Below are 10,433 nucleotides of genomic sequence, written 5' to 3' on the forward strand. Positions count from 1 at the left end.
ATACTCGGAAAATGCAGGAACTAAATTGTTTTCTAACTACAGAGCTGTGAAATCAGTGAGCCATATAGATCTATAATGTATGGCAGAATATTTTAATATCCTAAACCTTCTTGAAGGAACACTGTTGTAAAAGTCTGCATCTAGAATAACATGAGTACTTGTGTCTTAACCAAAAGCTGCAAAAATTATATATTGCCAAATATACTAAAATTAATGTAACTCAATATTTTTAAAAGGTAGTAATCCTTTACACTTATTTCTCACAAAGCATAGAGTGAGGAACTGATAATTAAAGGCAATATAAATAGCAGGCAAGATGAAACAGATGGCTGTAACATAATTCTTGAGTCTTAACTGGCACTTAACACTAACTCTATTTTCAATTTGACAAATACAATAAGACACCTATGTTGACATACATGTGGTGCACTTAACTACTTTTATTTATGTAACTGAGGTATTAAAATTGTCTTGAAAAGCAGACACCTAAAGAAGAAAAAATGAGGAGGAAGAGAACAGTAGTAATTGTTTTCGGTGTTCAGTGATTAGTAGTTTTTTTTTTCTTCCAATACCCTTATAATTATAATTTCCACTCAGTCTCTGTCTTACTCCTCCACTAGATAGGTAGCTTGGGAAGATGGGAGGAAATCCACCATTTTTCAGCAAGAATTAGTTACGAGGACTTTGCTAAGCTAAAAGTGTGTGTATCTCACACGCTGCATACAGTACACTTTTAATATATACATTGTCATTGTGCACAAGCATCTCATATATACACTGATAACACCTTCACTAGGAAATTAAAAGTCAATAGATAATGAACCTTGTGCCGTATCTTCTCTTCCTCTAACATAGATTTCACATGGAATCTCCTCCATCACCCTGTCTTCTATGACTTGCTCAGGGCAGTCATGAGCTTGTTTGAAAGTGTAACTACTTTTCTTGAATGTGCTATTGAATGTTTTCATTGGCTGAGGCTGCGCAAAATCATTGCGAAAGGGAAGTTCCATGGAGCTGAGGTTTGTCCTGCTTTGTTTTAGATTAGAGGCCTGGGAGCCACAGTGGTGGTCATGAATGCATCTGGAAGCTGTTGAAGGGCGTCTCATTTTCTGATAGTTTTCAAGTTCTTCTGATAAATCTGCCAAATCTGCAGAAATTTCTTTGTCCCTTAGTGAAAATAGTTCATAGTGTGGAGGATCAAACACTTCCTGGAAACCAGTTTTATTGAAAGCAGTCTTGCAAGCCATAACCTTTTTGCGAGGTTGCTTTACTTGTACTAGAATTGAAATGATGAGAAGAACTAAAACTATCCCTGATGTGATGCCAATTATTGTTCCATGAGTTTTGGTGATTTGTTCAAACAATCCAGTTTTTTTCTTTTCTGCAAAGAAAAAATGAGGATTAAAGGCTTTTATTTTCCCACCTTTTGACCATGTATTAAAGCAAAGCAAGCTGTATTGTGATTGCCATATAAGTGTCATATTAATGAAATAACTTAAAGGCACCAGAGACTAGACCTGTATGTCAATGGGATTTACTACGGGATCTGTGCATTTGTTCAGCAAGTTTAATTCCCCATCTGCATTAGTGGCTACCATATGATAATTCAGTGGCAGGTGGAACCCTGTGGCCGGTGCATGCTGACTGAGCTGCAATGTGGCTTCAATCCTGAACCTATTTTTGATATTTTGATATTTGCTTCATATCCCAAAATCCACAAGTTAAATAGGAGTTTATACAGCTCCAGATGATGCTTCTCTCACTGTGGCTTGTTCCTGCTGGTAACATTCCCATTGACGTCAGTAGAAGGAAACCCAGATTTAAAATTATCTAGTTCTTCTTTAAAAGTGAACTATCATAGTGATGATGTGTAAGATTGAATTACTTGTTTTCATATCTCTTGGAAGTTTAATGTGTCTATTGTGTATGTCTGTTATACCTATTTCAACATGGTGAGCTTTAGCATAGATATATTTCTGGTTTAATAGTTGAGTAATCAAGTCAGTTGGGGGAAAAAAAGGGGGAGGGGGCCAGGGGTGAACCAAGCAACCCAAATCATATGGCACTTTTGGCTAGTACTTCATATGAAAACACACAAGATGGCAGCATCAGAACAAGAAGGTTTCTTATACTTGAAATTCTTATTTGAAAATTAAATATTTCTAGTTGGTTTTCTGTTCTGTAAACTTACTTGTCCTAGGAGAGTGCTAGTGGGGGAGAAAAGCATTTAAGACCAGATCCCTCTGCAAAGCCTTCCTACCCTCAAGGAGATCAACACACGTGCTAAATTTGGTATCATCAGCAAACTTACTGAGGGAGCACTCAATCCCCTCATCCAGGTCATTGATAACGTTGTTAAACAGGACAGGCCCCAAAACTGATCCCTGGGGAACACCACTGGTGACCGGCTGCCACCTGGACTTCTCCATTCACCATGACTCTCTGGGCTTGGCCATCCAGCCAGTTTTTTATCCAGCAAAGGGTGTTCCTGTCTAAGCCATGAGCCACTAGCTTTTCTACGAGTATTTATTAGTGGTGTGACTTTTTTTGTTTGCCCCAAATGCAATTTCAAAGTAGTTTTAAAAATATTTATTTACTAAAAAATTTAAGCTGGATTTGTGTGTTGAAAAGGCATTTTATTTCAAGTTTTTTGGGTTTTTTTTTAGAGAAGGTTTTGACCTTTCCTGTGGAGTCAATTTCTCTTTGAAATGGAGTACCTATTTAAATCTTTCTGGAGTTCTGTGTTCAGACCTATTTATGGCATTCTATTTGTCAGAGCAACCCAAGCTCAAGTTTGTTGTTTCATTTGCTTTTAGCAAGAAAAATTGTTGACCTTAAACTGGCTTTGTTCCAACTCTGAAAAGTCAGTTATTGTTGAAACACAGGTGAATATATTTGTGCTTTAGCAGAAAAACAACTTCCTCAAATCAGAATTTTTCCTACAAAACCTGATATTGAAACAAGTCTTTACTGTTGTTTTGATGGCTTAAACAAGACTCCCCTGCCCCATGCTCCAGAAGCAGTGGTTTACATGTGTCGGTTTCCCATAAGTGATGCCTTCTTGCTTTCTAACAATTCCTCCTTCTTCCCACCCTTTCTCACACTGTATGCAGCAGCTGCATTACTCTGATATAGTCTGTGATTAACAACTTAAACCAAATGTTTTTAAATTGTTTTTGTCTTTCAAGATTGTTGCTTCTATTTCAGCCCTGAGAAAGGCTTTTTATGCTTTAAAGGCTTGTCTGTCTCTTTCCAGCTCTGTATTTTTTCTCTAATAAAAAGTATTACCTGTCTCTACAGTCCATGCTTTGTTTAAAGTCTAGAAATGGATTGGATGCAACCTGGCACATACTAAATTCTATTTCCTATTAAACAGATATCCTTTTAAAATAGAGTGCATATGCTGAAGAGGAAGATCAATATTCAGGATGCTTACGTGTCTCCTGAGTTTAAATAAAAAATTTGGAACAACTTCCTGAGACTAGCAGAATAGCTGTCTTCAGCGTATTTCTAGGAAAAAGACATTTCATGACTGACTTGAAAGGCAAACTGACCAGCCTAGCTCATAAAGGCTATACTTTGCACTATATTCACCTCTGCAGTGATTCTCATCCCAAGGGTATGCACAGTTTTGAATGCCATTGCAGACTAAAGAATTATTGATGCACATGTTGCTATGGCAGAAATAAGTGTTGCCTGAGCAGGGAGCTGCAGGAGAGAAGAGAAAAAAAAAATTAGGAATTTTCAGTAATTGATTCATTGCAATAAAACTAATAAATTCCTGTTATTTTTTTAATATGCATACTCATTCTTTATCTAGTTTCAAACACAATTGCTTTTCCTGCACATCACTAATTATCAAATGATTTATGCTCTCTTCATATGGTTGCTTTCAGGTGCATTATCAGTGCTACAAAAAACCCAGAATTCTTGCTCAAAATGGGTAGCAGATAAAGACAGTCACACAACACAAATAATGGAAGCAGGCTTTAATACTTGTCTTTAAAAACTTAATACTTAAAAATCACATGCTCGCCATCAATTATATATTTATTCAATCTGCTCTGCATCTGCTATGTACATGGTTTAGCTGATTGTGAAGCAGTTCCAGAACATCTGCATTTTAGAGCCCATTAATATCTTAAGGCAAATCAGATTTCAGCTTGTGGAGGTCTGCTTCAGTAATTGCAAGAGGCTTCAGTAACTGCAGGCATCTAAGTCATTCCTGCTGGTGAAAATCTTAGATCCTCCCATTTGGGCTAATGCAGGGATTAAGACAGTACAGTTCAGCTTTTCATCTATCTCTCTATACATAGCTAGAAATTTGAAGAAAAAAATTAACTGGAAAGTTGCCTTAAAGATTTTGTTTCCATGATTGTTTGTTATAGCTCCTTGACATTAAAAAAAATTAAGAAAATATTAATTATTTTCAGGATGTTGTATAATACACATAGGGAATACTTTATGAATTCAGGGTACTAGACAAGAAATTGTTATTACCTTTGTCTCAGTAATGTGGTATTTTATTATAGAAATGGTTATTAGTGGAGTCAGCTATGTACTAAACAGCAAAGGTGTGTGATAGACATTCTACTATTTGGTTTCCTAGAAAGCTTATTTTTGAGCAGTCTGAATCCTCTGAAAAATAATGCAAAACCCAAAAGGTACAGCAGAGGACTAGTCCTGAATGCAGCATGTGTCTCACTTATTCCTTCTGTTAGGCTTCAGAGTCTCGGTGACAAAAAGGAGTTATGCCTAAGTGAAGCAAATTCAAACCTTTAATTCTGAATTTGCATTCCCTAAATCTAATATGCATTGTCTTCCCATTTCTTACTCCACTGAATTTTGGTAACCTGCACTCGCTGGTTTTAAGCTTTTGTATTAACTTCCTGTTATTACTTAACACCTGTCAACCTGGCAAGAAGTTCCATAGAGGAAGCTTGTGCTTTAATTGTAGCACAAGTGCTGCGGTACCCTAATGTAATACAGAATGTATTTTGAGTGTATTTTGGGAAAGGTTATCTATGCAATTTCAGTGTTTAAAAATGTCACATCATGTGAATCTTCCTCAATCAGCTGAGTTGAGAATTTAATTGTTTGGAAAGTAGATTTAGTCTGAAGGACAATGCTTTAAAATATGATCAATGCTTAGGAAGGTATAAATCACACCCACTGCATCAGTTATGAATGAGATGTCATGTTAGGTGCAAGCAGGGTCAGGTACCCTAGGAGGAATACAGACATAGTGAGTGTGCAGGGATGGGGCTGGGAAAACCCAAGCCTTCTTGGAGTTGAGTATCGTGAGGGACATGAAAGGCAACAAGAAGGGCTTCTTCAAGTCTATCAGCAATGAAAGGAAGGCCAAGGAAAACACAGGCCTACTATTGAATGGGACAGAGTGGAGCTTCCCTCAATGCCTGAGAAGGTGATAGAAAAAATAATACTGGAAACCATTTCCAAACATAGGAGGGATAAGAAGGTCAGAGGGAGTATTCAGCATGGATTTATTGTGAGGAAATCATGCTTGACCAACCTGATTGCCTTCTATGATTAAATTACTAGCTTAAATGAGAGAGAAGTGAACATTGTATATCCTAACTTTAGCAAGGCTTTCAAAACTGTATCCCATAATATCCTCGTAGAGAAACTGATGAAGTACAGACTACACAGAACGACAGTAGACTGAAAACTGACTGAACTGCTGGGTTGCGATCAGAGGCGCAAAGTCCAGCTGGAGGCTGTCACTATTGGGTGTACCCCAGGGGTCAGTAGTGGGGCCAACACTGTTTAACCTCTTCATTAATGACCTGGATGCTGGGACAGACTGTGCCCACCGCAAGTTTGTAGATGATGCAAAACTGGGAGGAGTGGTTGATAGACCAGACAGTTGTGCTGCCATTTGAGACAGGCTGGAGACAGGAACTTCATAAAGTTCAACAAAGGTAAACACAAAGTCCTGCAGCTATGGAGGAATAACTCCACAACTGTGTACAGGCTGAGGGCCAGCCATCTGGAAAGCAGCTCTTGTTTGTCTTCCAAGACAAACACTTGGAAGTCCTGGTGGAGAATAAGTGGAACACGAGGCAATGATACATCCTTGTAGCAAAAAAAGCCAACAGCATCCTGAGCTGCTTTAGGAAGGGCATTGCCATCAGGTCAAGGGGGGTGATTCTTCCCCTCCGCTCAGCACTGGTGAGACCACAGCTGGAGTGCTATGCTCAGTGTTGGGGTCACCAGTACAAGAGAAATATGGGGGGGATCCAGGGACATGGCATGAAGATGAAGACTTGGAGCATCTGGCATGACTAGTATGGGTTGTCCTGAGTGGTTCTGGAGTCTCCATTCTTGGAGATATTCAGCAACTGACTGCATATGGTCCTGCAAAACCTGGTCTTCTTGATTCTCTCTGACGACAGAGACTTCCTAGTTAGGCTTCTAAATCAACAGCCTTTTTTCAAGAATGTTTTATACCCACTTTCTTTCAAGGGCCGAACTGTTTTTCAGTGGGCCATAATTCAGTGCGACTTTTTTTTAAGTTCAACCATGCAATTACATGGTAAATGGAAGAATAAAACATTTTCCTACATTCAGACTTAACTGCTTCACCAACTGCTACTGTTTAGGAAAGAAAATATAAAGGAACCTGGTTGTTGTGTGGTCAGTGTCCCAAACTATCACCTACAACGTATCAAGAGTAGATGCCAAGGTAATTGACATCATTAATTGTTTAAGGCACCATGTAAGCTTTATTCTGTGAGCATCATATGAAATCATGATTCATCATGATGTGAGCATTATCTGAAATTATGCTGCAATTAAAATACCACAGGGATTCACACCTTTTCCCTGAAGGACTAAATGGTGACAGGCAAGAGTATCAATCTAAATATAAAAACTGGTATCCCAGACAACCTAAAGCTATTCATAGAAACAGGAAGATGCAGTCAACATTTCTAATGAGTGTATGTATATATATAAAGGGAGAAAGGCTAATAGTTAACATGGAAGTATTCACGATGCAGACCACAGAATAAAAGGCTCTTGGCCTTATTAGCACATGTGGGCAGAAAAGATGGAAGGTAGTTTTTCCTTCTGAATTTGGAAAGAAAGATTGCACAAGCTTTACTTCATAAAGGATAAACAGAATCACCGTTTAAACAGAACAGCTTTAAAAGGCCATGTATGTAATAGGCTACAATATCTACTGAAATATTTCTGACTGTGAGATAAAGGAGGATCTATGAAATTGGTGTCCAGAGTGGCTGTCATGGATTCATGTGTATCTGCTGGTGTTTCAATATGGATCGATATGGAGTTGTAGTTCTTTTGGAGGCAGAGGAAGAATTATGATGTAAGACACATTCCCTTTCTTAATTCCCTGAAGAGGGGAGTTTTTTCATGTTTCTGTATTTTTTAGATGATGTGTTCTGCTGCTGCTTCTCCATCTGCCAGCATAGTCTCTATTTTACATTCCTGTGTAGTCTCTTTAACACTTTTTGGGGGGTTGCTTTTGTTCACAAGTTCCTAAAGATGGGACAAATGGACTTCAGTTTCCTTTTGTTATTTTGGGAGTACAAACTCTGAAAGTCACACCGATTGATTGGTTCCAGTCCAGGACTTCAAGGACATAGCTGGACTCTTCTCTGCTGTTATACAGCTGCCTAAGACTGGTGCAATGTTCAGAGTGTTCTTTATATCTAGCATTATTCATGTATTTAATCAAGCTAGAAATCAAATACATTGATTTTTAACATTGCTGTTAGCTGAATTACTTAGTCAAATTTGCAAGCAGCACTAGGTGTGTGTTAGGCGACTGTCATGCACAATTAGTTCATTTATGTAAATCTTTTCAGAAATATTGATTGTTTTCACGGTTGGCTTCATATAATTACAAATCATTAGTAAGGTAGAAGAGAAAAATAGCTTAACGGTCTGAAAATAAGATAAGCATGGATTCACTTTTTTCAGTTAGAAAAATTGCTTATCACTAGATTATTTCAAAATACATGGAATGTTTTTCAAACACATACTTTTGAATTACCCTATCCACGAATGACAGTACCTCAGGTTAGAAGATAAATAAGAATAACCATGCACCTTTGCAGATTTTCTTCTGCCAATTACTTTTGAGTTGCTTTAAAATCATAATTTTGGAAAGATATCTAGCTTTAGGAGTAGTTACTGTTTCAACCTCTTGCACTGAACAAACAAACAAACCAACCTCCCCCCCCCAAAAAAAAAACCCAACTAAAAAAACAAACCCAAAAAAAAAAGTAACTCACAAAAAATGCTGAAGAAACCCAAACTCAACAACAACAAAAAAAAATACCACTCCAATATTTATAATAGAAATGGATAAGCTCCCTGACAAAGTTCATAGCATTTTCTAGATTTAAAGCTGGAATAACTTGCACTATCACTCATATCAATAATTGTATTGAAATAAAAGCTACTGGAAAGGCAGTATAAATTTTGCAAGCAAGTTGTGCCTAATATTGATATTTACTGAAATTCACGGTATCTGAAGTTTATTATTATTTATTGTAGGTTAAACAATAGACTAGTCTGAAACATGCAATCCTTTCTTACTATCAGGTACACAATATAAGCAATAAGCTATTTCTCTTTTAAGTGTCTGCTACTTTAGAAAGATTGTTTTACAGAAAGTAACTTTTCTCCTTAGTTAAACTTCACTGTTTTATGGATTAGAATATAAAATCTACTTGTACCTGTAACCTGAACCACTTTGCAAAGTGGTGACCAGTATCCCTTTCAGGACTGGCTACAGACATGTTAGTTCTGTCAAAAAGGTGGTTTATTTGACAGCAAATCTGTACTATTTATTCTTCAAGCAGAACTTTTTGAAAACCTTTAGCACAAGCACAGGTCTGATTTCCTGAAGTGGCAGATACATTTCATTCGGCTTTCCCCATGTATCTCAGGTCTGCTCTGCAGTTCAAAACTTAAGTCTACTTTTGTGCTGAAGATGGCAATTATTCAGGTTCTGCAACATGGACAATGCTGTCCCTCATAAATATGTGAGGCAACAAAATTCCGTTAAGTTCAGAGAGAAAGCACTTAGAGGAAAATCTCACAAAAAACATGCTTTCAGGAAATTAATTTGCAATGAGAATAAAGACTCTCTAACTCAGGCTAAGGAATCCAGATAGAAATCCTGATTGCATTTACAGCTCTGCTTTTAATATAGCCTCCTTAAATAAATTTGAATTTAACTGCTTATCCATGGTTGTGCAATACAACTGGGCTTTCCTAGGAGGGTGCGTGTGGGATCGTTTAGAGCCACATGTGGCTGAGAAAGAGGCAGCAGCTTAGGTGTAGCTGGAGTGGGTGTAGTTCCAGATCCAGAACTGAAGGTAGAGCTATGGATAGGAAGAAGATCCAGACTCTGCAGGGTCACTTGTGTTTTCCAGCCGTTTGAACATCCAGCGTGGGCTTGTGAAGAGCCTGTTGTAGTGTCTGGCAGGGAACTGGAAGATGGGGGCTAGTGGGAGAGCGCACTTCAGTCCCATTGCTGTCTTTTTAGGCAAGTCTGTGCTCATTTGTAGAACTCTTTGTGAGAAGGGCACAGCCTAGGGCTCTATTATTACTGAATTCAAAAGAAAAACAGACCTTTTAAGAATGGAGGAAAGCCTTTCTTCAGGAACCATGCTTATAACAAATAATAAAGCAAGTATTTAATTTACCTGCTAGTATGTGAAGGAAACAGAAACAACATTTTTTGTGTGTTCCTGCTGTGTAACATATAGCTGATGCTTTTCCTAAAATACCTGAAGATACCAGGATAGGCACTTGAAAAGCTACTTACGGTCCACAAATGAAGTGAACAGCATTCTGAATCTGCTTAGTCTACTGCCTTCATCTGCCCACATTCGTACCACACCTGTCCCAGTCTGCAGCATGACATCATTTGCTACAGTGCTGCAGAACTTTGCCTTCAGGTTTTCAATAGAACTACTTCCATCATATACAGCAACAAAGTTTCTTTTGCATTCATTTGAATGCTCCATTTGATAGTCGAGAAATCGCAAATAAATCTGTTAAAAAAGAGAAATTAATGTCTCTAGGAAAAGTAATACAGAGAAGACAGTTTTATTTCTCAGCGAATTTTGAATAAGATGTTTTGTTCCCATGCATATGTGTAACTCTCAATTCGCAACATTCTTAAACTTAGATTTTCTCATTAAATGTCAATGTGGACTACTACTTGAAATTTGTCTGAAGTATCTTTAGACTTCTTCCCCCCTCCCCAAAACAGTCTTTATAATTTACTCTGATATATTTCCTCTCCCATTGGAGAAAAGTAAACAGCAATACACTTGCTGAAGGAAATCCTAAGCACCTCTGCTAAATATGCAGTCTATGGCTCTAGAAGAGACACAAGAAACATATAAATGTGCTGAAAGTATTTTTTA

General features: G+C 37.8%; 1 protein-coding gene across 1 annotated transcript; it reads right to left on the reverse strand.

Annotated features, from left to right (window-relative positions):
• Positions 1-718: 718 nt before the first annotated feature.
• Positions 719-10,055, reverse strand: LOC104461181 (neuropilin and tolloid-like protein 2; the record flags this gene model as incomplete). Its single annotated transcript, XM_010072664.1, has 3 exons — positions 719-1,381; positions 3,595-3,708; positions 9,827-10,055. Coding segments are annotated over 3 exons (924 nt in total), but the record flags the coding sequence as incomplete, so codon positions are not given.
• Between the last annotated feature and the right edge of the window lie 378 nt (positions 10,056-10,433).

Source organism: Pterocles gutturalis, unplaced genomic scaffold (genome assembly GCF_000699245.1).
Source record: "Pterocles gutturalis isolate BGI_N339 unplaced genomic scaffold, ASM69924v1 scaffold23562, whole genome shotgun sequence".
Taxonomy (NCBI): Eukaryota; Metazoa; Chordata; class Aves; order Pterocliformes; family Pteroclidae; genus Pterocles; species Pterocles gutturalis.